The sequence below is a fragment of the Lontra canadensis genome, unplaced genomic scaffold, assembly GCF_010015895.1.
Source record: "Lontra canadensis isolate GAN:19392208 unplaced genomic scaffold, GSC_riverotter_1.0 scaffold12, whole genome shotgun sequence".
Classification (NCBI taxonomy): domain Eukaryota; kingdom Metazoa; phylum Chordata; class Mammalia; order Carnivora; family Mustelidae; genus Lontra; species Lontra canadensis.
Window position 1 is genome coordinate 17,162,089 of NW_022631006.1, and position 27,754 is coordinate 17,189,842.

General features: G+C 46.8%; 1 protein-coding gene across 1 annotated transcript; it reads left to right on the forward strand.

Moving 5' to 3' along the window:
• The first annotated feature begins 11,804 nt into the window (after positions 1–11,804).
• On the forward strand, positions 11,805–27,750 carry STRC (stereocilin). The gene is made up of 30 exons (XM_032857044.1): positions 11,805–11,830; positions 12,061–12,071; positions 12,567–13,376; positions 13,464–13,488; positions 14,227–15,481; positions 16,480–16,542; positions 16,621–16,731; positions 16,900–17,066; positions 17,260–17,446; positions 17,556–17,671; positions 17,935–18,067; positions 18,424–18,606; positions 18,894–18,932; positions 19,092–19,259; positions 19,422–19,487; positions 19,893–20,018; positions 20,331–20,389; positions 21,158–21,281; positions 21,395–21,507; positions 23,055–23,190; positions 23,605–23,801; positions 24,001–24,091; positions 24,294–24,450; positions 25,083–25,252; positions 25,822–25,977; positions 26,356–26,498; positions 26,693–26,841; positions 27,094–27,191; positions 27,287–27,434; positions 27,630–27,750. Exons 1-30 carry the CDS (start codon positions 11,805–11,807, stop codon positions 27,734–27,736), a joined length of 5,334 nt encoding a protein of 1,777 aa, XP_032712935.1. The 3' UTR covers positions 27,737–27,750.
• Positions 27,751–27,754: the final 4 nt, after the last annotated feature.

Genomic DNA, 27,754 nt, shown 5'->3' on the forward strand with positions numbered 1-27,754 from the left:
CTTTAAAATGGTGAATTTTATGTTATGTGGATTAGATCTCAATTTTTTTAAAGATTTTATTTTTTAGGAATCCCTACACCCAACGTGGGCCTCAAACTCATGACCCCAAAATCAAAAGCCACATGCTCCACCAACTGAGCCACCCAGGCACCTCTAGATCTCAATTTTTAAAATGAAGTAAAGAGGGACACCTGGTCGGTTAAGCTTCTTCCTTCAGCTCAGGTCATGATCCTAGGGTCCTCCTCCCTACTCAGCTGTAAGTCTGCTCTCCCTTCCCTCTACCTGCAGCTCCCTCTGTTTGTGCTTTCTCTCTCTCTGTCAAGTAAATAAAATCTTTTACTTATTTTTTTTTTAAGATTTTGTTATTTACTTGACAGAGATCACAAGTAGGTAGAGAGGCAGGCAGAGAGAGAGGGGGAAGCAGGCTCCCGGTTGAGCAGAGAGACTGATGCGGGGCTCGATCCCAGGACCTTCAGACCATGACCTGAACTGAAGGCAGAGGCCCAACCCTCTGAGCCACCCAGGCACAATGTAAATAAAATCTTTTAAAAAATAAAGTAAAAATTGTCTAAAACCAAGAACCAACATTGTTATAAGGAAAACCGTTTTAGGCATTCTCCATTAAAATGAGAAACAAAAATGTTTCAAAATAAACATCAACATATAATATTGTATTAAAAATCCTATCATAAGAAATAGGATATAACTATTTGGAAAGAAGAGAGGGATGCATGAAATATGTGAAAAAGATTAAGAGTACACTTATTGTGACAAGCACTGAGTAATGTATAGAATTGTTGAATCATTATATCGTACACCTAAAACTAATATAACACTGTTAATTATACTCAAACTAAAAAAATAAAATAAAAATCTAAACAGGAATTTAAAAAACCCAAAAAATGGGACGCCTGGGTGGCTCAGTTGGTTGAGCAGCTGCCCTCAGCTCAAGTCATGATCCTAGCGTCCTGGGATCGAGTCCCACATCGGGCTCCTTGCTTGGCTGGAAGCCTGCTTCTCCCTCTGCCTCTGCCTGCCACTCTGTCTGCCTGTGCTCGTTCTTGCTCCTCTCTCCTGACAAATAAATAAATAAAATCTTAAAAAAAAACCCCAAAAATGTATTTAGAAATTAAAACTAGAGGGGTTCCTGTAAGGCTCAGTCAAATGTCTGACTCTTGATTTCCGCAGCTCAGGTCATGATCATGATCTCAGGGTCTTAAAATTTAGCCCTGTGTGGGGCTCCCTGCTCAGCACAGAGTCTGCTTGAGATTATCTCTTCCTCTGCCTCTTCCCCTGCTCTCTCGCTTTCTTTCAAATAAAAGTCTTTAGAAAAACTAGAAATACCATTTTTATTTTTTTTTAAGATTTTATTTATTTATTTGACAGACAGAGATTACAAGTAGTCAGAGAGGCAGGCAGGAAGAGAAGAAGAAGCAAGCTCCCCTCTGAGCAGAGAGCCCAATGCGGGCAGGGCTCGATTCCAGGATCCTGGGATCATGACCTGAGCCAAAGACAGAGGTTTTAACCCACTGAGCCACCCAGGCATCCCTAGAAATGCTATTTTTAGACATGACTGTATACCTAGAAGCCCCAAAAGAATCAACTAGAATAAGAGATAACAGAAGGATTTCAGCTGAATACAAACAGAAGAGGATTGGAGACAGAAACGGGGGAAACAGGTACATTTAAGGGATAGAAGGAGGAAAAGGAGCTGGAAGAAGCCTGAGGAGAAAAACCTTAAGAGACAGAGGATAATCATTGTGCAGTACTGTTCTAAGAGCCAAGATAGACTTTCAAGAAAGAAATGGTCCAGTCAGATCTGGATTAGAGCATCCATTGAGCCTGGTAATCAGAATTCAACAAACCTAAAAAGCAGAGTAAGGAAATATTATTATTATTATTAAAGATTTTATTTATTTATTTGACAGACAGAGATCACAAGTAGGCAGAGAGGCAGGCAGAGAGAGAGGAGGAAGCAGGCTCCCCGCTGAGCAGAGAGCCCGATGCAGGGCTCGATCCCAGGACCCTGGGATTATGACCCGAGCCGAAGGCAGAGGCTTTAACCCACTGAGCCACCCAGGAGCCCCAGGAAATATTATTTAATAAATCTTACATATGCTATCCACAAAGTAGATGCTCACTGAGTATCTTTGAGTAGCTTTGCTCAAAGTGAATCTGAGGACCAGCAGAAGTTGTTTCATCTGGGAACTTGCTGGAAGTGCAGAATCAAGTTCCTGTCCTTAGAGCCTATTGAATCAAGTGTTACTTACGCATGTTAAAGTTTCCAAAAACACTTCTTTATAGGTATTTAATGACATTCCCTCTTGGCTTTCTACAGCTGACTCACTCTTTCTTTCTTTTAAAGATTTTATTTATTTGACACACACAGAGAGAGAGAGAGAGAAAGCACTCACATAAGCAGGGGGAGAAGAAGGCAGAGGGAAAAGCAGGCTCCCCACTGAGCAGGGAGCCTGATGTGGGACTCAGTCTGGAGGCTCCAGGATCATGACCTGAGCCAAAGGCATGCTTAACCAACTGAGCCACCCAGGCATCCCTATAGCTTACTCTTTCAAATGAGTGGTCTATGCAGGCTGCCTCATTCTTTAACTTCTTAATGAAAATGATCTGGTTTCAATTCTACCAGAATGGAACTTCATTCAACAAATATTTGTTGAGTTCCTATGTTCCAGACACCGTTCTAGGCATTAGGATACATCAACGAATGAACAGGACAGAAATCCCTGCCCATCCTAACTGGGTCCTCGTAAGATCACTAGGTAATAAATGATAAGTTCCATGAAGACTGACTTTACTTCTTCTCATTCCCCCCCAAATTATCCTTTGAGCAGCCCAGAGCATGTGATAATAGCTGTACAAAACCAAAAACAAGCAAAATCTTTTCTGAGTAAAGACAAATATTCTCAGGTTGAAAAACCAAGCCCCACTGGTAATGAAGCCATTACTCCTCTCCCTCCCTTTTTATCCTTGCCCTGAGTATCCCTTCTGTAGGAATACCCTGCTATTCTAAAGGAAGAGATTGAAGCTCTATGCCAAATAATAATGAACATTCATCAGGTACATTTTGCAAGTGAAGTTACAACTTAGATATTGTTGTGATATAACAAAATTAAAATTTTTTCATTTATGGTTTGTATTGAGCTTTTATTTTAGAACATAGTTTCTCCCTTTGATCTCTTACATCTTCAAATACCATATTGGAACTCAAGCCAATGCATTGCCACTTGGAAACAGAAAAATTAATATTTGATTTATTTTATCATAAGGTATATAAAAAATAAATCAAGGAAAGAAAAGTTTATAGTAACAGTACAGCTTCTATCTACTGTATTACTGTAATAACTTTGACTTTCACTTTTTTAATGTTCAACGTGGATTTTTAGTTATGAACCTACATTAATTTTGTTTTATTATAATTCTCTGTATATTGTCACTGTGTCTTAAATTTAATATGAATGTTTTAAATTAAAAATTTTTTATTATGCTTTCAAAGGTTTAAAACCTCGGAGAATCAGTAGGTCTCAATCCATCTCTTTCTTGTGACTTTGTACTAGTTGGCCTAATGTTCACAAAGGCATTCATTTATTTTTTCAACAAAAGTGTTTTTTTAATATTTTTTTCTTTAAAGATTTTATTTATTTATTTGTCAGAGAGAGAGGGAGAGAGCACAAGCAGGCAGAGTGGCAGGCAAAGGCAAAGAGAGAAGCAAGCTCCCCACCAAGCAAGAAGCCTGATGCAGGACTCGATCCCAGAACCCTGGGATCATGACCCGAGCCAAAGGTAGCCAGCCAACCAACTGAACCACCCAGGCATCCCATCAATAAAAGTTTTAAATTTCTTTATGTCTCAGCCATGATTTTCAGTTTTAAGGATAGAAAAACTGTTCAGGGGGCACCTGAGTGGCTCAGTGGGTTAAAGCCTCTGCCTTCAGCTCAGGTCATGATCCCAGTGTCCTGGGATCGAGCCCCACATCGGGCTCTCTGCTCAGCAGGGAGCCTGCTTCCCTTCCTCTCTCTCTCTCTCTGCCTGCCTCTCTGCCTACTTGTGATCTCTGTCTGTCAAATAAATAAATAAAATCTTTAAAAAAAAAAAGAAAAACTGTACAGTATATGAATGCAAACCTTTTTACAAGTCACTTTTGGAGAGATTTCTGTTTTTTACTATGACAAGTAGAAATCTTCACAATGTTTTACATTTGTATTTTTCCTATTTAGGTGACTTAGGGTAGAATGAACATTTTTAACTTTTTTATTTTTTATTTTTAAGAGAGATTGAGAGAGCGTACACTCATGAGCCAGAGTGGGGGCAGGAGAGGGCTAAGGGAGAGGGAGAGAGAGAGAATCTTTTTTTTTTTTAATAATTTTATTTTTTACAAACATATATATATATATGTTTTTTCCCCCAGGGGTACAGGTCTGTGAATCTCCACGTTTACAAACTTCACAGCACTCACCATAGCACATACCCTACCCAATGTCCATAACCCCCCCCAACCCCCCTCTGCCCAGCAACCCTCAGTTTGTTTTTGTGAGATTAAGAGTCACTTATGGTTTGTCTCCCTCCCAATCCCAACTTGTTTCATTTACTCTTCTCCTACCACATTAACTCCCCATGTTGCATCTCCTCTCCCTCATATCAGGGAGATCATATGATAGTTGTCTTTCTCTGATTGACTTATTTCGCTAAGCATGATACCCTCTAGTTCCATCCACGTTGTCGCAAGAGAGAGAGAATCTTAAGCAGATTCCACACTCAGTGCAAAGCCTAACACAGGGCTTGATCTCACAACCTTGAGATCATGACCTGAGCCAAAATCAAGAGTTGGACACTTAACTGACTGTCCCAAACATTTTTAACTTTTTATTTTAAAGTAATTTGAGACTCACAGAAGAGATGCGAAGATATTTTCTAGGTACCTGTCACCCAGCTTTCTCTAATATTAACACCTTACATAACCAAAATATAATGGTCAAAATTAATAAATTAACATTGGTAATATGCTATTAATTTAGGTACAGGGGCGCCTGGGTGGCTCAGTGGGTTAAAGCCTCTGCCTTCAGCTCAGGTCATGATCCCAGTGTCCTGGGATCGAGCCCCACATCGGGCTCTCTGATCAGTGGGGAGCCTGCTTCCTCCTCTCTCTCTCTCTCTGCCTGCCTCTCTGCCTACTTGTGATCTCTGTCTGTCAAATAAATAAATAAAATCTTTAAAAAAAATTTAGGTACAGACTTTACTAGGATTTAATCAGTTTTTCCACTAATGTCTTTTTTCTATTCTCAGTTCCAGACCAGGATTCAACATTGCATTCAGTTGTCATATCTCCTTAATCTCCTCTGGTTTCAATAGTTACCTTAGTCTCTTCTTATCTTTCAAGACCTTAATATATTTGAGGAATTCTGGTCAGGTATTTTGTAGAATGGGTTCTTCTGATGTTTTCTCATGATTATATTGAGGTTATGAACTTTTAGGGAAATACCAGTGAGATGAAGTGGCCTTGCCAGACCACATCAGGAGGTACATCATAGTGATATAGGTCATAACTGGTGATGCTAACCTTGATCGTTTAGTTAAGGTGATGGCAACCAGTCTTCTCCACTGTGAAGTTAACTCTTTTCCCCCTTCATCAGTAATAAATACTTGGAGGGAGATACTGTGAGGTTATCCAAATTTCTCGTTTCTTCTTAAAACTTTACCCCAATAATTATAGCTCATCAGTGAATCTTGTTTGCAGTAATTACTAAAGTGGTGTTCTATTTCTCTTGTTCCTTCTATATTTATTAGTTGGAATTCTTTTTTTTTTTTTAAAGAATTTTCCCTACTCTGAGGTGAACATTTTAAGTCTTTATCTTAGTAGAAGTAGCAGTCTTATCACCATAGTAGCCCCTATAATATAGGTCAGGAATGTGTGTGGTAGAATGAATTTATATATTTAACAATGCTTTTTATTTATATATTTAACTATATATATATATATATGTGTGTGTGTGTGTGTGTGTGTGTATATATATTTAACAATATTTAACAATTGCTTAATACTATGTGCCAGGAACTGTTAGGCATTTGGGGTACAACAAGGTGTAGTCTCTGCTCAAGACCTTATATTCTAGTCTAGCATAAGATGATACTTAGATTTCTGTATTGAAGACTGGTAGATTCCTCTGAGCATATAACATATGACCCCACAAAAGCCTTCATAGGACCAAATAATACTTTATCTGACTGACTGATGTCCTTATTTTTAATATTCTCTTCAATGAGGACAAAGTGAACTTCCTCCCCTCAACCTTTGTGTCTCCCCCTCAACACTTCTAAACGAAAGTCTTCACTGCTTCACCTCCCCCACCTGAATCTTATACAAGTTTCTCTTGTTGGCCAACCATCACATGGAGCCATACAGGGAAAGGAATTCTGGGAAATCGGTTCCAGTTTAGCTAAACTGACAAAGTTCAAAACCACTATAGATCATTTGGCCATCGTACCTTCATTGAAAATTTCTCCTCCTTTGGCTTCCTGACACCACTCCCTTCAGGTTTTCCTTTGGATTTCTTCCCTTCCATTTTTGTTGCTAGCCATTTTCTTCCCAAGCTTTAAATGTGTGGTCTGCTGTTTTTGCTTCAAACTCCACAAATTCTCACTAGTTTTGTCCACTTTTATGGTTTCCACTACTGTTTGTATGCTAATGGCTTCTAATTCCATTTCAACCCAGACCTCTCTTAGAAACTCCAGGAAAATTAATCATTTGTCTATCCTTAGGCATTTCATTTGCCTATTCTTTGGTGCTTCATTTCTAATATATTCAAAATTGAATTATTACCATTCCTTCAAAACTGTTCTTCCTCTTCTAACCCCAATAAGGACTGCCAAGCAGTTTTCTTGGGTTGGGGGAGTCCTCAATGACCCCCTCCCTACTTTACTCAACAATTTCTGTATTTTTTCTGAAAATCTTTCACTTAAAACACTGCTTCTTGGGACACCTGGGTGGCTCAGTTAGTTGGGCATCTGCCTTCGGCTCTGGTCATGATCCCATGGTTCTGGGATCAAGCCCCTGGGATCCAGTCCTGGGGAGGAGTCTGCTTCTCTCTCTCCCTCTGCAGCTCACCCTGCTGTGCTCTCTCTCTGTGTCTCTCAAATAAATAAAATCTTAAAAAAAAAAAAAAGCACTGCTTCTCGTACCAATTTTGGTATTAAGATTCTTAGTGGCAAAAAAAATTTATTTTAAGCTAGTCTAATCATAGTAGTAGTAACATTTAGTGGATTTGTGCCAGTGCCTGGCACATTATAGGCACTTTAAAATGCAAGGGCACCTGGGTGGCTCAGTTTGGTTAGGTGTCTGACTCTTGGTTTCAGCTTGGGTCCTGGTCTTGGGGTTGTGGGATCAAGCCCCTCCCCCCATCAAGCCCCACATCCAGCACTGTGCTCAGAGCGGAATCTGCCTGAGATTCCCCCTCTCCCTCTTCCCCTCCTCCTGCTCATGCATGCACATGCTCACTTTCTTTCTCTCTCTCAAGTAAGTAAATAAATCTTGAAAATGCAAGGGAATTAACATAATTGGATTGATGAGTAATATCTCCATTTTACAGATGGGTGAATTATATAGACACTTCTGATTACAGGGGTAATAAATATCAAATTGCAAACATAATTTAAAGTTATCTTAATCAAGAGAAGCCTGGGTGGCTTAGTCGGTTAAGCATCTGCCTTCCACTCAGGTCATGATCCCAGGGTGCTGGGATGGAGTCCCACATCAGGCTCCCTGCTCAGCAGGGAGTCTGCTTCCCCCCTTCTCCCTCTGCCTGCCGCTCCTGCAGCTTGACCTATCTCTCTCTGGCAAATAAATAAATAAAATCTTTTTTTAAAAAGTGTCTTAATCAGGAAAGTCAAAGACTATACTGCAAAAACAAATTAATCCCGAAATCTTAGTGGCTTAACACAAGAAAGGTTTATTTCTCACTCACTGGGCAACTAACTCTTCAAAACAACTACTGTTGATTTTTATTACTTGCAATAGTTATGTTCTATAAAGAAACTCTGAATTAACAAATACTAAACCATTGCTCTTAGGGAAAATATGAGGTTCGTTCCTACAAACCTCTGGTCACAGCATTTTCCTCAGTAGATGGATATATAACCTTGCTTTGTGTATTGTGTTTTATGTAAGGTGTTTCTGTTTGAAGACTCCTTATTTAATGTATGTTGTTGATTCATTAGCACTGGCTTCTTTTTGTCAGCAGCACTGCAACTCACGCCTGAATAAAGTTCATATTTTCTCTGTAAGTCACATCGCAGGTTTCCTGTGCTTAGGAGCACTAGAAAGAACCTGAGCATTAAGCATGAGGGCCATTTTAAATAGCAAAATCACCAACAAAAAGAACAAAAATGTGAAACTTGTGGCACTAAATAGATCATGAAAAGGACATGGATTTCTAGTATGAGAAGGCAGTGGAGTATTGCCTTGAGTAATCTCAGCTGGGAACACGCACATCAGGGGAATCAAATTTTTCACCACTCTGCCTACATCTGTGAGTGATTATGAAAAAACCCAGAAGTTTTGATTTAGGTTCACAAATTTTAATGAGTAGGCTAATTCACAAATACAGAACTCATAAATAATGAGAAGTGATTGTACATGTTCTGTGATAATTTGGAGCTTGAGGCTACTTGGTCTTGTGACACTGCCATCTCAGCCTGCAGTTTCTAGGAAGAGATTACCGTAGTAACATTCACTAACTCTTAAGTTCTTTGGTCATTTAGTAGTCACTGGCCAAAACTAGTCACCTGCCCCTACCCAACTGAAAGACATCTGGAAAATGTGGGTGGGAACTTCTTGGATATCTAGTGAACAACATATAATTCAGTTACAAAAGGCAAATCAAAAAGGGAGAAAAATAATTGTAATTTTCAAAGGGAGGAATGTGTTTTTGTGAGACAGAGTACCCTAGGACAGGTTTGGGGCAGTGAGGATGTTTCAGATTTCCCAACTTCTCTGGCTCCTTCTGGGTACCTCCGTTTCAGCTGCCAGATTACAGAGCATTCCAGTCATCCCCACCAATCTTATCCATTTCACTTTAGCAAGATACATTAATTTCCTATTCTGGACCTCTGTGATTTCAGTTTGTTTAGGTTTTTCTCTCTTTCTCTTTGATCATTCATAGATTGGAACTCTTCTCACTCTTGTCACCAGAACACAGCTGACTGTCGAACAACATGGGTTTGAACTGTGCGGTCTACCTACCTACCATTGTTTGGTTTGTTTGTTTAGATAAATACAGTACTGTAAATGTATTTTATCTTCCTCATTATTTTGTTAATAATATTTTCTTTGCTCTAGTTTATTAGAAGAATATGGTATATTATACCTACAATACATAAAATATACATTAATTCATGGTTGGTAAGGCTTCCAGTTAACAGTGGGCTATTAGTAGTTAAGTTTAGGGGTAGTTAAGATTTTTAACTGCACGGTGGGGTAGGGGTGGTGCCCCTAATTACCTGCCTTTTCAAGGGTCAACTGTATAAGCAGTAACCTGCTTATATCAAATAGTTTGATACATTAGCTATAAACCCTAAACACTTTACCCTCAGTTGGCACATAGTCTGAATCCTTGGTGGCAACAGGATTGCTTAACCCACTACTTGCTCCATCATCGCATGGACTGCCAAGAATTTCCCAGCCTGGGTTGAGGGAGTACTCATTGTTCCTCTCTCTGTTTGAGCCAACTAGTTTCATACCTGTTCTCAAGGTCTTTCAGTCAAGACACTACTTCCTGGTAAGAATCTCTGTATTAATTAGGGCTCTTTAGTTTCAAATAAAATAATTAATAATGAGTTAGTCTGATAACAATAGTAGCAACATTTAGTGAATGTTTATTTTGTACCAGTGCCTGGCACATGAAAGGTGCTTATTCTTTGTTGGACGAATGCCACATACTGTGCTAAGTACATTAAGTGCATTATCTAATTTAATCCTCTCAATAAGTCTATACTAGTATCTCTCCTTTTTATGGAAAAGAACACTATGACACAGAGAGGTTAAGAAACTGCCCACAGGCATGCCTGGGTGGCTCAGTGGGTTAAAGCCTCTGCCTTCGGCTCAGGTAATGATCCCAGGGTCCTGGAATCGAGCCCTGAGTTGGGCTCTCTGCTCCTCGGGGACCCTGCTTCCTCCTCTCTCTCTCTGCCTGCCTCTCTACCTACTTGTGATCTCTGTCTGTCAAGTAAATAAATAAAATCTTAAAAAAAAGAAAAGAAAAGAAACTGCCCACAACACACAGCTAGTAAACATTGGAGCCAGGATTTGAACCCAAGCCATTTCAGTTTTTGGGCTATGTTAGCAAAAAAGGAGAATTTATCATAAGAGGGTTGTTATACAACCAAGGGCAGAAATTCAGATGGATTGCAGGATGAGCTGGAACCAGGAGATAGAAAACTATTGGGAATCCAGGTCTTATTCTCTGATTCTCCTCTCTGCTTTCCAGACTGGATATGGTAACTTTGATGGGTAAAGGGAAAATATCAGCTAAGGGGTACAATAGATCATTTCACTAATACCGAATTTTTATTTGTCTCAGAAAATCCTAGCACTGCCTCAACTTTGGAGGCCTGCCCAAGTCATTCCATTTTGTGTGTGGGGGAGGGTGGGGTCTCAATTTCCTCATTTACAGAATTAGAAGTTTTTACCACAGGATTCCCTCAGGTCCCTTCCAGTTCTAAAATTCTATGATCCTAAGTGAACCTCCTAGGGCAGAAGCTCATTAATAATATATTTGAATGTGTGGGTTTGGGGGATAGAATAGAGGAGGGTTTTGAGGAAAGAGGGACAGAATAATTGTTTAAGTGGAGCCTCAGTGTTGAATTACTATTTAGAGCTGGTATCAGGTAAAAGCCTTTGGGCTTTTAAATGGAGGACAGAAAAGACTTCTCGCCTTGATCAGACCCAATTATTCTGAATGGGATCTCTCTGATCTATGAGCAGTACTCTCTCTTTTTGTGTGTGTGAGCCTGCGTGAGTGTGTTCATTCATGTATGAGTGTGTGAAGTAGCCCCCTTGCACAGTGATGTAATCTGGCTTATATCTCTTTTCTCAGCTCAGAATTTTCTACAGGTCTTTCACCTAGGCCACAGGAAGAGAGCCAGAAGGCAAACCCAAACATTTGAATGGCCCCTTGAGCAAGAAGCACATCCATAAAATGAGAGGTCTTGTCTACGTAACCTCTGAAGTCCTTCCCCATTCTGAGCATTTTGTGGTTCTTGGACTGAATTGAAAGCAGCTTTCCTCTTCCTAAATGTTATGTCCTTGGACCAGAACTTGGTCTTTATTCCTCTTCTCTGTTTATACCTGGCTGCCCAGCTTCTTTTTCTGGGTCCCCTTTCTTCCTTGACTCCTCTGAATCCTACTTGCTTTTTAACTCCTTTGGATCCTCTTTGTTTTCTTACATTTTTCTGCAGAATGCCACCCCCCTACCAGATTACACCCTTATCTGCATCCTGGCTCTTAACTGAGGCTGTCTCCTTAGGCTCCTTAGGAGCGTTAGGCTCCACCAAGGGCCCCCTGGGATCCCCTATAACTGGTCCCTCTCACAGAAGCACACCTTTTTCCAAAGCTAGAGGATCAGGTATTCAGAGGCTCAGGTGACAAACCTGTCAGGTTACAGATATTGTTTCCTGAAAGACCACACTATAGTGTCAGTGGCAACTCGGGCTGCCTGCGGTGCCCTGCCCTTACCTGGCTATCCCACACAAGGTGAGAATAACCAGAACTCACCTCTTACCGGTGCTCACCTGGAAACATGGCTCTGAGCCTCTGGCCTCTGCTGTTGCCGCTATCCTGTGCAGGTGAGAGGAACAGCGAGCAGGGCTGGGGATGAGAGGAATGGTTGCTAAAAAGAGACTTAAGAATGCAGAGATTAACTGGTTTCTATAAAAGACAAAGGAAGGGGTACCTGGGTGGCTCAGTCAGTTAAGCATCTGCCTTTGGCTCAGGTCATGATCCCAGGGTCCTGGAATGGAGTCTGCACTGGCATTGGCAATTCCTAAGCAAGGGAGCCTGCTTCTCCTTCTCCCTCTGCCACTCCCTCTGCTTGTGCTATCCTGTTCTTTCTCTGTCAAATAAATACATAAAATCTTAAAAAAAGAGAGAGAGATAAAGGAAGATGGGCAGAGACTGGAGCTAGGGAGAAAGCGAAGGTTAAGAAAGCAGGTCAAGGGGCGCCTGGGTGGTTCAGTTGGTTAAGCAGCTGCTTTCGTCTCAGGTCATGTTCTCAGGGTCTTGGGATCGAGCCCCACATCAGGCTCCCTGCTCAGTGGAGAGCCTGCTTCTCCCTCTTCCTCTACCTGCCGCTCTGCCTACTTGTATTCTCTATCTCTGTGTCAAATAAATAAAACCTTAAAAAAAAAAAGAAGAAGAAGAAAAGGAAGCAGGTCAAGACTTCCTGTAGGCTGATTCAGTAAAGGGACTCAGCTCACCAAACCCTGAGCTTCATCTTTAGATCTAAGCTAGGGCTGGGTTCCAGGGCAAGGCTGAATTGGGTTCTAGGCTCTTCCCCTTGATTGAGCTCCTGTTTCTCTCTTTACAGTGACTCTGGTCCCTACTGGGATTCAGTCCCTGGACGCTGGGCTCTCCCTCCTGAAGTCATTGCTCTCCACCATGGACCAGGCTCCCCCTGGGTCCCTCAGCCGCTCACAGTTCTCTGCACTCCTAGCCAACATTTCTTCTTCCTTTGAGCCTGGGAGAATGGGAGAGGGACCCATGGGGGAGCCCCCACCTCTCCAGCCCCCTGCCCTCCGGCTCCACGATTTCCTAGTGACACTGAGAGGCAGCCCAGACTGGGAGCCAATGCTAGGGCTGCTAGGGGATGTGCTGGCACTGCTGGGACAGGAGCAGACCCCCCGGGACTTCCTGGGGCACCAGGCAGGTGTGCTGGGTGGACTCGCAGAGGCGCTGCTAGGAGCCTTAGTTCCTGTGGGACCCCCTACCCCTACCCGCCCCCCATGTACCCGTGACGGGCCCTCTGACTGTGTCCTCGTGGCTGACTGGTTGCCTTCTCTGCTGCTGCTGTTAGAGGGTACACGCTGGCAGACCCTGGTGCAGGTGCAGCCCAGCGTAGACCCCACCAATGCCACAGGCCTTGATGGGAGAGAGCCAGCCCCCCATATTTTGCAGGGTCTGTTGGGTTTGCTCACCCCAGTGGGGGAGCTAGGCTCTGAGGAGGCTCTTTGGGGAGGCCTGCTGCGCACAGTGGGGGCCCCCCTCTATGCTGCCTTCCAGGAGGGGCTGCTCCGTGTCACCGACTCCCTACAGGATGAGGTCTTTTCCATCCTGGGGCAACCAGAGCTTGATGCCAATGGGCAGTGCCAGGGAGGTGAGTGCTGCCAGGTCTGCTGGGCTGTGGCAGGGCAAAGAAGGGGTGAGACTGGGAGAGTCCTCTTCCTTACTGTTTCCCTCCTAGGCAACCTTCAGCAGCTGCTTTTATGGTAAGTAACTCTCTTCCCAGGAAAGGAGTTCTGATTGGGCCTGGGAAGTCAGCCTCCAGGGTGGAGGAGAGAACTGATGGGAGGGGTGTTGTTTAGTGGCTTTAGAGCATGACTGACTAGGTTGGTGTCCTAGCTCTACCTTTACCTAGCCATGTGACCTTGGGGAGATTACATTCTCATTCTATGCCTCAGTTTCCCTACTTATAAAATATAGATAATATTAGCCACCATAGAGTTGTGGAAAGAGATTAATGGGTTGATACTGTATGTATAAGCCAATTAGAACTGTGCCTCGCACACAATGTTTCATAAATGTTACCCTGTAGAGATGGGATATGGGAAGAAAGGACAAGACTAGATTCCTCCATCACTTACTATTTCAGCACAACAATGCCAGAGCATGGTCAGATTTCCTCAGTTGCTCGGCAGACTTCCTGAAATGAGGCCAACCAAGGGTTGGACCTAAGCTACCTAAAAGCATATGAAGAAAGGAGAAAGAAAGGAGCCAGGGGGACAGAAGGGACTCCAACTGGGGCTCCCCCTAGATGATTTCGTGCTTTGGCAGGACAGATCTCTCTCCCATTTCCACCTAAACCAGTAACATCTATGGTCCCTGGGAACTTTTGGAAAAGCCTATGCTTGCTACCCCCCTTGCAGCGCTCTGGGCCAGGGTCAGAATGTTCAACTGGAGAAAATGTAAACTGACCAGATGCTGCCTGCTCCTCCCTCTACACCCAGGGGCATCCGGCACAACCTTTCCTGGGATGTCCATGCGCTGGGGTTTCTGTCTGGATCACCACCCCCACCCCCTGCCCTCCTCCACTGCCTGAGCACGGGTGTGCCTCTGCCCAGGGCTTCCCAGCCCTCAGCCCACATCAGCCCTCGCCAACGGCGAGCCATCTCTGTGGAGGCCCTCTGCGAGAACCACTCAGGCCCAGCACCACCCTACAGCATTTCCAACTTCTCCATCCACTTGCTCTGCCAGCACGCCAAGCCGGCCACCCCGAGGCCCCCTCCCAGCCCCGCTGCCATCTGCCAGACAGCTGTGTGGTATGCAGTCTCGTGGGCACCAGGTGCCCAAGCTTGGCTTCAGGCTTGCCATGACCAGCTTCCCGATCAGTTCCTGGAGGCAATATGTAGCAACCTCTCCTTTTCAGCCCTGTCTGGCCCCAACCGCCGCCTGGTGAAGCAGCTGTGTGCTGGCCTGCTCCCACCCCCCACCAGCTGTCCTGAAGGCCTGCCGCCTGTGCCCCTCACCCCAGAGATCTTCTGGGGCTGCTTCTTGGAGAACGAGACTCTGTGGTCTGAGCGGCTGTGTGGAGAGGCGGGTCTACAGGCTGTCCCCCCCAGCAATCAGGCCTGGGTTCAGCATGTGTGCCAGGGCCCCACCCCAGATGTCACTGCCTTCCCACCCTGCCACGTTGGACCTTGTGGGGAGCGCTGCCCAGATGGGGGCAGCTTCCTGATGATGGTCTGTGTCAACGACACCATGTATGAAGCCCTGGCACCCTTCTGGCCTTGGCTCGCAGGCCAGTGCAGGATAAGTCGTGGGGGTAATGACACTTGCTTCCTAGAGGGGCTCCTGGGCCCTCTTCTGCCCTCCCTGCCACCACTGGGACCATCCCCATTGTGCCTGGCCCCAGCTCCCTTCCTGCTTGGCATGCTATCCCAGTTGCCACGCTGTCAGTCCTCTGTACCAGCCCTTGCCCGTTCCACACGCCTACACTATCTCCTGCGCCTGCTGACCTTTCTCCTGGGTCCAGGGGCCGGGGGCACTGAGGCCCAGGGAATGCTGGGGCAGGCCCTGATGCTCTCCAGTCTCCCAGACAACTGTTCCTTCTGGGATGCCTTCCGCCCAGAGGGCCGGCGCAGCGTGCTGCGGACGGTCGGAAAGTACCTGGAAGAGGAGGAACTGCCAACCCCGCTGGGCTTTGAACCCACTGAAAGCCCCAGCTTTGTTACAAACAAGATGGAGCTGCTGGCTTGCTTCAGTGTAAGTGATCTGCCAAGGTGAAAGCCCTGGGAACAGAGGGAAGGACCTCCAAATGATTTCTCTAATGCTGAATGGATAATAGTATAGTATACTCTAGTGGTTTAAGCACATAGCTCTGGAGTCAGACAGGCTTGGGTTCACATCTTAGTTCTATGATCGACCTTGGACAAGTTATTTAACCTCTCTGGGCAATACTTTTTTTTATCTATAAATGAGGGTGAATACTCATGCCAATTTTTTTGTAGGGTGCTGTAAGGATTACATAAGATGAGACATGTTGTGGGTTATGTATATAGCAAGATACAGAACCATGTGATAAATGTTATCTCATTATTCTGACTCTTTGACTCTCCCCCTTTCTGCTCCAAGAAAGGAAAGGGATCAAGTTGGAGGGCCCTAATTCTGTCCCTAGAGAGTGAGACTCGGAGGCTGGCAAAATAGAGGAAGATTAGGCAGAAATGAGGAAAATTCAGGGCAACTACAAATCTGAAGACTTGGGTTCTGGGGTCAACTATGTTACAAATTAGTGTGGTGTTAGGCAAATAATTTAATTTAGGTTATCTGGGCTTCTGTTTCTTCTCTGTAGAGTGAGGGGACTAGAATACATAAATATCATAAGTCATTCATTGGTTCCCTGTTTTATGAAAGGCACTTTGCTAGGTTCTGCAGGGTATGTAAAAATTCCTTACTCCACGTTGGGGCCCACCTTTCTCAAGCCCTGCACCCACTGAAATGATTTTAGACAGATTCATAGCAATTTGGTTCTGATCTCCAAGTATTTATTTATTTATTGAGCCAGCAATGGGCCTGGCATGGAAAGGGATACAGGAGAAGTTACAGACATTGTCCCTGGCCTAAAAGAATTTAATATCTGAGGAGACACACATCCTAGCTTCAGACGAAGGACAAGCATCCTAGCAAGAGGAGTTGGAGTGCCTGGGGAAGCTTCAGGAGGGACAGAGGAAATATCTCTTGGCATCCTATCTTCTCCCCACCAGCCTGTGCTATGGGATCTGCTCCAGAGGGAGAAGAGTGTTTGGGCCTTGCAGATTCTAGTGCAGGTAACAGTTGGACGGGCACATGGGTGGGCTGGGTCACAACCCCGTGAGGCTGTGTCTACCATAACCTCCCACTCCTAGGCATACCTGCACATGCCACCGGAAAATCTCCAGCAGCTGGTGCTTTCAGCAGAGAGGGAGGCTGCTCAGGGCTTCCTGACGCTCATGCACCGTTCCTGGGCCCAGCTTCAGGTGGGTATTGAGAGAGGGGGAACCGGGGTGGAGGGAGAAATCTAGGAATCAAGGGCACTTAGAACCCAGTGTGCAGAGGACTTGCCCAGTGGAAGGAGGATCTCGAGAGGAGATTGCAAGGATGCTGAGCATTTCCAGAGCCAGCATCCATTCCTGTGCCCCCCACAGGTACCACCATCAGAGGAGCAGGCCCTGGGTCGCCTGACAGCCTTGCTACTCCAGCGGTACCCACGCCTCACCTCCCAGCTCTTCATTGACCTGTCACCACTCATCCCCTTCTTGGCTGTCTCTGACCTGATGCGCTTCCCACCATCCTTGTTGGCCAACGACAGTGTGTGAGGACCCTGCACCACCCCTCCTGATCCTGCTGGGGTCAGGCCAACCCCACCAGCCTAGGGCAACCCCTTTCTGAGATCCTCTCTGTTAAAATTAGGGAGAGTCTCCTTCTTGCCTATGATTGTAGGGCTGCAGAGAACTAGGGGACTGTTTGGAACAGGGCCAAAGGTTGAGAGCCATTTCTCTCCCCAGCCTGGCTGCCATCCGGGATTATAGCCCAGGAATGAAGCCTGAACAGAAGGAGGCTCTTGCAAAGCGCCTGCTGGCCCCTGAGCTTTTTGGGGAAGTGCCTGCCTGGTCCCAGGAACTTCTGTGGGCCGTGCTGCCCCTGCTCCCCCACCTCCCTCTGGAAAACTTTCTGCAGCTCAGCCCTCACCAGGTAGGACATGATCCTTTTAACTTCACCAGCCCATCTTGGAGTCCTGGTTGGCTCCTCCCCACAAGAGTCCCACAGTGACCCCAATACAAGCTGCCCCTCCTCATCTCAGATCCAGGCCCTGGAGGATAGCTGGCCAGCAGCAGGTCTTGGGCCAGGGCACGCTCGACATGTGCTACGCAGCCTGGTGAACCAAAGCATCCAGGATGGAGAGGAGCAGGTGCGCAGGTGAGTGGTTGTGGGGTCGGTGATCAAGGTCACATTGGGAGAACGGCGAGGATGGCTGCTGGATAGGTTGGGGTCCTCGGAAGGCAGGGGCAAGAAAGTAAGCAAGGGACATAGGCAGTATTTGATTCCGGGACAGAGTCCTATCTATGGCACCCGTATTTCCTAGTTTAGTGGTCAGAGCGCCCACTCTCTGTACCCACGTGGTCCCCACCTTAGTGCCAGCTTCCGTGACCACATGAAGGCCAGCTTCGTGCTCTTCTCAGGCTGGGGTCCCTCGCCTGTTTCCTGAGCCCTGAGGAGCTGCAGAGCCTGGTACCCTTGAGTGATCCAATGGGGCCGGTGGAACGGGGGCTGCTGGAATGTGCGGCCAACGGGACTCTCAGCCCACAAGGACGGGTGAGCCCCTTGGCACAGGCCTACCAGACTCCAGGCTTTTCTTGAGTCAGTGTGGAGGGCTCGCCCAGTCATCTCAACCACACGTGAGCACAATAGTGCCAGCCCTCCCCGACCTCTGCCACCTCTGTTCCTTTATCCATGGTCATTCTTATCTGTTACCACCTCTTCCAGACCTATGCCATTTGGTTTATGAGACCCCAAGCATACCCTCTGAGATCTTCAACCCAATTTGTTCCTATCCCAACCCTGGTTCTAAGTCCCAGACCAGGCCCTTGGAAATCCAAATGTGGGATCAGACAGGAAGCTTAAAGTTCACTTATCTTTTCTCTTCAGTCCCAAAACTTCTTTGGTTACAGGTGGCGTATGAGCTTCTGGGAGTGTTGCGCTCTTCTGGAGGGGCTGTGCTGAGTCCCCGGGAGCTTCGAGTCTGGGCCCCTCTCTTCCCTCAGCTGGGCCTCCGCTTCCTGCAGGAGCTGTCAGAGCCCCAGCTAAGAGCCATGCTTCCTGCCCTGCGGGGAACCAGTGTCACACCCGCCCAGGTGGGCCTGTCTTGCTCTTTGGTGTCCACCCTCCAGCCCTGGGAACACCAGTCAAGAGAATTACATTCAGGGATACCATTAGTTCCTCTAGAGCCTCCTCCTTTTTCTCTGTCCCAAGGAGGGCCCCTCATCCCCCCTTCTTCAGATCAAGAAGATCCGTGGCCAGGCTAGTCAGTGGGGGTGGTAGAGAGGGAGCTAGAAGTTTTGGAGGGTAGGCCCTCGGGATTTGTTTCAAACCTGGCTGCCAGGACCTGAAAGCTGCTGTTTCCTGTCCCCTCCCACCTTAGGCTGTTTTACTGCTTGGACGGCTCCTCCCCAGACATGATGTGAGTAGCAGCCCCTTCTCAACATCCTCCAGAGGTCCTTGTCCCCCTTTCCCTCCCTCCTGCATCTGCCCCTTTCTTCCCTCCATGCTTCCTAACCTACCACTTTCTGTACTGGGTTTGCTGCTCTTCTTCAGGACTCTTGTCTCTCTTGCTCCCCAGCTGTCCCTGGAGGAACTCTGCTCCTTGCACCCTCTGCTGCCAGGCCTCAGCTCCCAGACACTCCAGGCCATCCCTAGACGAGTTCTGATTGGGGCCTGCTCCTGCCTAGCCCCCGAGCTATCACGCCTCTCAGCCTGCCAGACCGCAGCATTGTTGCAGACCTTTCGGGTATGAGAGTGGCAGGGAGGATGAGACCCTTAAGGATGTGGGCTCTGGGGAAGGAGCAGGGAATCTTCCCTTTGGCCAGGGAAGGTCTCCCACACTTCCCCACTTTCTTACACACATACACACACACACACACACACACACACTCTGCCAATTCTCATGCAGGTGAAAGATGGAGTTAAAAACATAGGTACGACAGGTGCCGGTGCAGCTTTGTGTATCCCTGGTCAGGTACGTGTGGCATCTCCCAAATAAACTCCTCTCCCCATCCAAGGGCGGTTTCATACGGCTGGTGCTGCTTCACACACTCCCACCAAGAGTCCAGGCTGGCTCTGTGGCATTAGTTGCCCTCCCCAGTTCCAGAGAACAGGAAAGCATGATCCACACTGGCCTAGAATGTCAAGGCCAACCACCCTGCTTTCAGATAAAGAGACCAAAGCTCAGAGAGGACTTTAGTCCACCAGGTGCCCAAATAGCAGCAAGACTTGCCTGCAGCCGCCTTGAGGTGAGGGCTCTCAGGCGTGCACCGCTCTAGTGGCACAGACCATCCAGCCTAATCCTAGCTCTGGTCCCTTCCTGCTCCCGTGGCTCCCCTTACCTACTGCTGCACTGCGACATGCACATGGCCACCGGCAGCCTATCCCCACCACCTGGCCAGACTGCCTGCTTCCCCTGCTCCCGCTGAAGCTGCTGCAGCTGGACTCCGCGGCTCTTCTGGCTAACCGAAGGCGCTACCGCCAGCTGCCCTGGTCTGAGCAGCAGGTAATTCTCTCCACTTAGCCCAGGACTAGCCCCTGTGTCCCACCTCTTTTACCCAGCAGCCCTACGTTGGGCACGTTAGCCTGAGCATCCTTTATATATTATAATGTGACTTGCTTGGCTCATTTCTTCTCCCTCCTCCCTAACCTCCATTTCTCTGTCTCTGTCTCTGTCTCTCTCTCGGAGAGGAATGTGCATTTGGGAGAGCAGGAGGCTAATGGGATCTACACGGTGGGGAGGCAAGACTGGGTCCAAGGCATCTTAAGTTCTTAGGCAACTATCTCTGCTGGGGTGCTGCTCCTTTTTCTCTTGTAGGCACAGTTTCTCTGGAAGAAGATGCAGGTGCCCACCAACCTGACACTCAGGAATCTGCAGTGAGTAACCTGTGTTGCGCAGTGAGTTTAATTCGACTAACAATTTTTGAGCACTTACCATGTGCCAGATACCATATGATGTGGTGGGAGATGTAGGGATGAATGACACATCGTGCCAGCCTGTGGTCCCCCTCTTGGCTCTTTCTCCCTTTACCCTCCTGCCCTCCCACAGGACCACAACTACCCTGATGAGTCTAAGGGATTCAGAAAACCTGGGTTCATGTCCCGGCCCTGACATGTATTTGTGATCTTGGGCAAGTCATTTAACCTCTCTAAGCTTCAGTTTTTTCCTTCTATAGAATGAGAATTAAAATAGTACCTACCTCATAGGATGTGGTTATAAGGATTAAATGAGATAAGGCATGTAAGGGACTTAATAGAGTGGCTGGCCCTGTGCAAGCTCCCAACAGACATTTGCTATTGTTAGTTTGATCTGGTTAGTTAATCAGAACCACCAGCCAAGCAGAATAAACTAACTTATACCCACAGTAGAAGAATCATGGTCTTCAGAATCTAAAGACCTAGCTCTAGGCTCAGTTTAGCATGTTTGTAGGAGAATAATGTGGGGAACTTCGCTCGACCTCTGTGAATGTTTATTTTCCTCTCTGATAAACAGTGATGATGTGGGGAGCCAATGAGAACATCCGTGGAAAATCATATCTCAAACTATAAGTTACCGTAAATGAGCATCTGTACTTGTGTTGATACAATGAGCAGACAGACCATGGCATGTGATGAATGAGCATCTGTCCACTCACACACCTACAGGGCTCTGGGCACCCTGGCAGGGGGCATGTCGTGTGAGTTTCTGCAGCAGATCAACTCGATGGCAGACTTCCTTGAAGTTGTGCACATGATCTATCAGCTGCCCACTGGGGTTCGAGGGAGCCTGGTGAGAAGGGGTGCTTAGGCATTAGTTGGAGCAGGGAGGCAGGGACCCTGGATACAGAATCCAGTTCCCAAGCTTAAGTCTGTCCTGACATGTTTCCCCACCCTGTCCTACAGAGGGCTTGTATCTGGGCAGAGCTACAGCGGAGGATGACCATGCCAGAGCCAGAGTTGGCAACCCTGGGGCCAGAACTGAGTGGGCTAGATGCAAAGCTACTCCTGGATTTACCGTAAGTGCTCCAACTAGAGAAACTGGCTCCTTAGAAGTCTCAGCTTGGGGTAGAAGATCTGCCCCTAGGAAGTGCCCTTAAGGTGGTGTTTTTTTTTCCTGACTGTTCCCTGATACTAGTTATAGCCCAAAGTAGAGGATTCTATTCAAAGTTGCTCTGTGTATTGACTGGTTCCCAGAACATGGTCCCAACATGGAACAGCTGAGGGTTGGTAACACTGTGATGTGGCCTTCCAAGCAGTCATGATATAATAGGCTACATTAATAGAGATAGACTATCTAAGCTGAGGGAGGCAATGGTCCAATTCTGCCCTAGAGGATTATAGTCTGTTTAAGCAACCATGTTGTCAGTGTGTCCAATGGAGTACAGAAAGAGAACATGTATGAAACATGCATGATAAATGCCTTCAAATACCCTAAAGGCTATCAAATAGAAAATAGATGGGCATGTTTCTGAAGGGCCATATTGGGCATTGCAAGGATGAAGGAATAAAAATCAGAGTCTTGCAAAATATAAGAAAAATTGATGTAGTGAATTCCCAACATCAACTATTCAAGAACCGTTCAAGCCTAGGTTGGATGGTCCCATAGCAGGAATGTTGTAGAGCACATTCAAGTATGGGTAAGGGCCGTGGGGAGAGAAAACTCATGAACCTGAGTCCTCCTAACACAGACTCTGGGAGTTTATGAGTATCTCTTATAGGCCTCTTTTTCCATTTTACCCCATCCCTACCCCATCGCCATCTGAACTGTAAGTCAGGGTAGAAAAAGGCTAGTGTTAGCCTTCCTAGGGATGAGGTGGTGGTCAAAGTGGTTGACTTCATCCTTACATTTTTATAGGCCTTTCCACAGATTTTGGCCCTTGTGCTACACAGCCTAGTTCCAGATTTGGCAGCCCTAGAGTATACAATATCACTCCTAATTTGGGGACAAGAGGGCTTTAAAAAAAAAGCCATTCAATTCTTTTTAATTTAGATAATTTAGAATTCCAAGGACCTAGATAAGGTGAAAGATCCTAGACCATGAGCTGGAAGACCTGAGTCCCTCATCTGTGAAAGAGTAAGAAAAATACCTTTCTTACCTCAAGATCTTGTCATAAGGATCAAATGAGAGAACACCCAAAAGAACTTGGTAAAATGTGTAGCATGATACAAATGAGAGAGGACCTCCTCCCAACAAGTAGAGGAAGGGTGGTGCTGTAGAAGAGAGGAACTGGGAGTAAGATCCCACCACCTCTGGGAACCCGTCTCCTAATCTATCAATGGGGGGAAATTTCAAAGATAGTTGATATTTGGGGCTTTGGGTTCCATTAGATGGTAGGATCATTGGTCATTTCTTTTCGGGAATACTAGAAGTATGTCATTCCTTTTGTTCCCTCCCTTTAAACACTATGATGGGAATTGCATCTTGGGCAATTTAATATCAGATCCTGTCCAGGGCCATAAGGTTTGTTCTGATGTTACCTCTTTTATCTGGGCAATGTGGCATTCTGTGGTCTCTTTTCAACAGGGCTAATTTCTGAGGGCCCTTGTTGTCAAATTGCTATAGGGTCCGGTTGATGGAGAGACTGTCCAATGAATCTATTATGTTGGTGGTGGAGCTGGTACGAGGAGCTCCAGAGCAGCTGCTGGCACTGACCCCAGTCCACCGTGTAGCCCTGGCAGAGAGGGCCCTACAAAACTTGGTAAGAGTCCAACCTACCAGACTCAGAGTTGCTGCCTGGATAATTTTTACCTCTCAGACAATGCTCTCTGTCTTCTAGGCCCAGCCCCACACTTCTGATGCCAAACAGGTTCTTGTCCCCAAGGCCCCAGCCCCTAGATCTACCTCCAGGTTCTATTCCTTGAGAACCTGCTTCCTATTTCTTATCCACGTTCACTGGAGTCCCAGAAATCCTTTGGATTCCATCTCTTAGCTTTTCTGCCTCCGCCTATCTGGGCTCCTGATTTAAGAAAGTAAACAATGGCAGCGAACATTATAGGATTTTGAGTTGGGAGTTTGGAGGGAGAGAAGAATCAAAGGTTTTGGTGTCTTGATCAAAGAGTCTGGTCGTCTGAGTCAGAGATGCATTGTCCCAAGGCCTGATGCCCCTCTCTAGGCTCCAAAGGAGACAACAGTCTCAAGGGAAGTGCTGGAGACATTGGGCCCCTTGGTTGGATTCCTGGGGATAGAGAGTACACGACGGATCCCCCTACCGATCCTCCTGGCCCATCTCAATCAGCTGCAGGGCTTCTGCCTAGGAGATCCATTTGCCACAGAGCTGGGATGGCTCCTATCGCAGGAGCCTGTTCTTGGGTATGAACCTTCGGAAACTTCCAATTCTAACTCATCCTACACCCACCCTCTTAACCACCATCATCAGTGGCAGCTCATTTAATACACTCAAGGGTCCTTGGTGTCCTGAGTCCCCAATCCTAGCATGTCCTCTTTTCCCCTTCCTTTCCATCACAGTTCTCTCAGCATCCCAGCCCCTGATCTTCTTCCTGTCCCCCAGGAAGCCAGAGTTGTGGAGCCAGGGTGAAGTAGAACAAGCTGGACGCCTAGTACTCACTCTGTCTACTGAAGCTATTTCCTTGATCCCCAGGGTGAGGTGAAGGAACAAGGGAGGGAGTAAGGGCAGAGAAGGGACTGGTGAGCTGGTTCTGGGGCGCTAAGGCCAAGGAGGTGTGGGGCAAGGGTTGTAAAGCCTGAATCTGGGGAAATTGCTAAAAAGAGACAGAATTAGAGCTGCAGCAGCTGGCCCTGACCTTCTAGGTCTCTGCACTCTCCATCTCACTTCTCACACAGGAAGCCTTGGGACCAGAGACCCTGGAGCGGCTCCTAGAGAAGCAGCAGAGCTGGGAGCAGAGCAGAGTTGGACAACTATGTGGCAGTCCACAGCTTGCGCCCAAGAAAGCTGCCTTGGTAGCTGGGATTGTACAGCCTACTGCAGAAGATCTCCCAGGTGAAATTACCCAAATATTCATAAGTCTATAGGAAAGAATATCCAGCAATGGAATCAGAATTTTAGGCTTTAGGTATGATGTACCCTTTGAGAAGATTTACACACTTTCTGTTCTCTGGGCTCGGTTTTCTAATCTACAAACCAAAGTGGTTAGCGGGATGATCTTCAAGGTCTTTTCTAGTTCTAGGGTTCTATAGCCCTAGAAATTTAGAACCCATTGCACTTTGAGCACAAGACTTCCCTTTTCCTATTCTCTTATCCCTGTTAACAGTGACCCAGCTCGTAGGCTCGGCTCTATGCTAGAGTATGGAGCTGTCTCCTGGGAAGATGCTTAGGATGTAGGAGGGAGACCCTCTGGGACCTGAGACCTGGGTTCTGATCTAGACCTGCCATTAAATCCCTAGGCAACCTCCCTCAGTCTTCCATTTATATAATGTGGAGCTTGTCCTCTCTAATCACTTACTTGTTCTAATGTCCTTTGAGTCCTGTAATTCTCACACTATAGTAATCCTTTGGCCCATAGTGTCCACATTACCCTTTTCAAAGGTCGGAGGGGTCATTCCATCTATAGATATTTCTCGGGGCATAGTTTAGTTCTACACTGACGCCCTGTGCCTGCCTTACCTCTTCAGAACCTGTGCCAAATTGTGCAGATGTACGGGGGACATTCCCAGCAGCCTGGTCAGCAACCCAGATTGCGGAGATGGAGCTCTCAGACTTTGAGGACTGCCTGGCATTATTTGCGGGAGACCCAGGACTTGGGCCTGAAGAACTACGGGCAGCGATGGGCAAGGCAAAACAGGTTAGGGATGGAGAGGCCAACATGAGGAAGCTGGTTGGGTGCAGTGTGGAACACAAGGAAATGGATAGCCGGGTAAGAGGTGGGAGAAACAGGAGATTAAAGAATTAGAGAGTTTGGATCCTGAGAAGGGAGTCAGAGGAAAAGAAGCTAGTGCAATGGGTAGAGGGAAGAAAGCAGTGGTTACCAAACTTTACTGTGTATCAAAATTATCCAGGGAGCAGGTTTTTAAAATGCTGATGCAAGGGTCCCATGCCGCTCACTGAAGAATCATCTTAGTGCTATAGGGATCTACATTTTAACAGGCATTCCCAGTGAGTCTTATGCACATAAATGTTTAGAAATCATGGACTAAGAGTGTGCTATTCTTCCCTACTGAGACTCTAGCTTTCAGTAATAGCCTAGTCAAGGAACCTTAAACCATCCTCATTTTACAGCTGAGGAAGCTAAAGACCTAGAGAGGCAAGTGATTTGCCTTCAGTTACACAGCTAAGGTCAGAGGCATGAATAAGACCCAGCATTCTGACTTCTAGACCAATGCTTTTCCATTCACATTGTTCTCTTTCTCCTAGTTGTGGGGTCCTCCCCGGGGATTCCGTCCTGAGCAGATCCTGCAGCTGGGTCGGCTCTTAATAGGTCTAGGAGAGCGGGAACTACAGGAGCTGACCCTAGCAGACTGGGGAGTGCTGAGCACCCTGGGACAGATAGATGGCTGGAGCTCTGTCCAGGTAACACCTTCCCTTTTTCTACTACCTTCCAAACATCCATTCCACAGGTCCAGGCCTCTAGGTCACCTAAAGCCCAAGGAATGTTTTCCTGTCACCCTGCCTGTCCATTCTTTCTATTTTTAAATACCTCATACTTGTGGCACTAGAAACTCTGTGATTTATTCACTTTGAGCCCCTGAACAGGTAAAACTCCCTCCTGCCTGTTCTCCCTGGCCTTCTAGTTTTGGATCCTCAACCTTCTCCATGGCTAGTGGATCTTCTGGTCTTAAGAATATAAGTATATAGTCCAGTAGCACTTATCACTTCCCTAATCACTTCCTCTTCTAAGAATTCCCCATGATTTCTCTCCTTATTCTCTGCCCTCCATCCCCGTATCAGCTCCGGATTGTGGTCTCCAGTTTCTTGCGGCAGAGTGGCCGGCATGTGAGCCACCTGGACTTCCTTCACCTGACTGCCCTGGGTTATACGCTCTGCGGACTTCGGCCAGAGGAGCTACGGCATATCAGCAGTTGGGAATTTAGGTCACCTGTGGAGGGGGGTGTGGGTGGTGGTGCTGAGGTAAAGGTGGACTCACTGGGGTTGGAAGGCTCATGAAGGAGTGAGTGGTCCCAGGGAGGAAGGGACCTCACTTGAAGCGGTCTCTACTCGCATCTCACAACCATGGGCCCTATCACCGTGGTTGAATCTTCCTCCCTTCCACCCCACTCTTCCACAGCCAAGCAGCTCTCTTCCTGGGCAGTCTGCATCTCCGGTGTTCTGAGCAGCAGCTGGAAGTTCTGGCCCAGCTCCTTGTGCTGCCTGGTGGTTTTGGTCCCATCAGTAACTGGGGGCCTGAGATCTTCACTGAAATCGGCACCATAGCAGGTAGGCAGGCCGGACCCCTGCTGGTTCTGGTTGTCATGGGTTGGTTTCTGTACCATGGCTGGACTGGGTGGAGGACTGCTCTGGAATTCTTAAGTTGGGAGTCTGAGAAGGTATTTAGGTAAGAGGTTGGAGATGTGTTGGGAAAGGTGTATGGTACTTTGGAAGAGGTTGGAGAAGGTCTGTAGGTTTGAAGAGAAGGGGGGAGGGTGGTATACAACAGAGTTTGAATGCCCATCCCACTTGCTTTAACAGCAGGGATCCCAGACCTGGCTCTTTCAGCACTGCTGCAGGAACAGATCCAGGGCCTCACCCCTCTTGCTATTTCTGTCATCCCTGCTCCTAAATTTGCTGTAAGTATTGATGGGCTGGCGTTTGGGGTGACCATGAAGAGCCAGGGCCCAACGGGGTCTACAGTGGATGCACTGATTCCTGTCCCCACCCCCAGGTGGTGTTCAGCCCCACCCAGCTATCTAGTCTCACAAGTGTTCAGGCTGTGGCTGTCACTCCTGAACAAATGGCCTTTCTGAGTCCTGAGCAGCGACGAGCTGTGGCATGGGCCCAGCACGAGGGGAAGGAGAATCCAGAACAGCAGGGTGAGTTCCCAAATGCACAGCCTGACCCTCCAACTCCTGACCCAGAATCTGACCCTGAACTTAGTTCTCTCTGGCTCATAAGACTCACTCAGGGAGATCCCTGGAATAAAGGGATCTAGGCAGATAGCTTCCATCTATTAGTGGTTCCTGGGGAACAGAGGTGTAATATTCCTCCCATTCTCTGTCTCATTATAGGTCGAAGCACAGCCCGGGGCCTTCAGGACTGGTCACAACCCTCCTGGGCCATGGCATTGACCATCTGCTTCCTTGGCAACCTGCTACAAACCTGTCTCTACAGTTAAAGAGAGAGATTGTTGGGA

Bases quoted from the DNA above. Each gene is read 5' to 3' on its own strand.
- STRC (XM_032857044.1), top strand. From the start codon at position 11,805: ATGGCTCTGAGCCTCTGGCCTCTGCT. The intron at 21,282-21,394 runs GTGAGAAGGGGT...CCTGTCCTACAG, and splicing joins CTGGGGTTCGAGGGAGCCTG to AGGGCTTGTATCTGGGCAGA. The intron at 27,435-27,629 runs GTGAGTTCCCAA...GTCTCATTATAG, and splicing joins GGAGAATCCAGAACAGCAGG to GTCGAAGCACAGCCCGGGGC.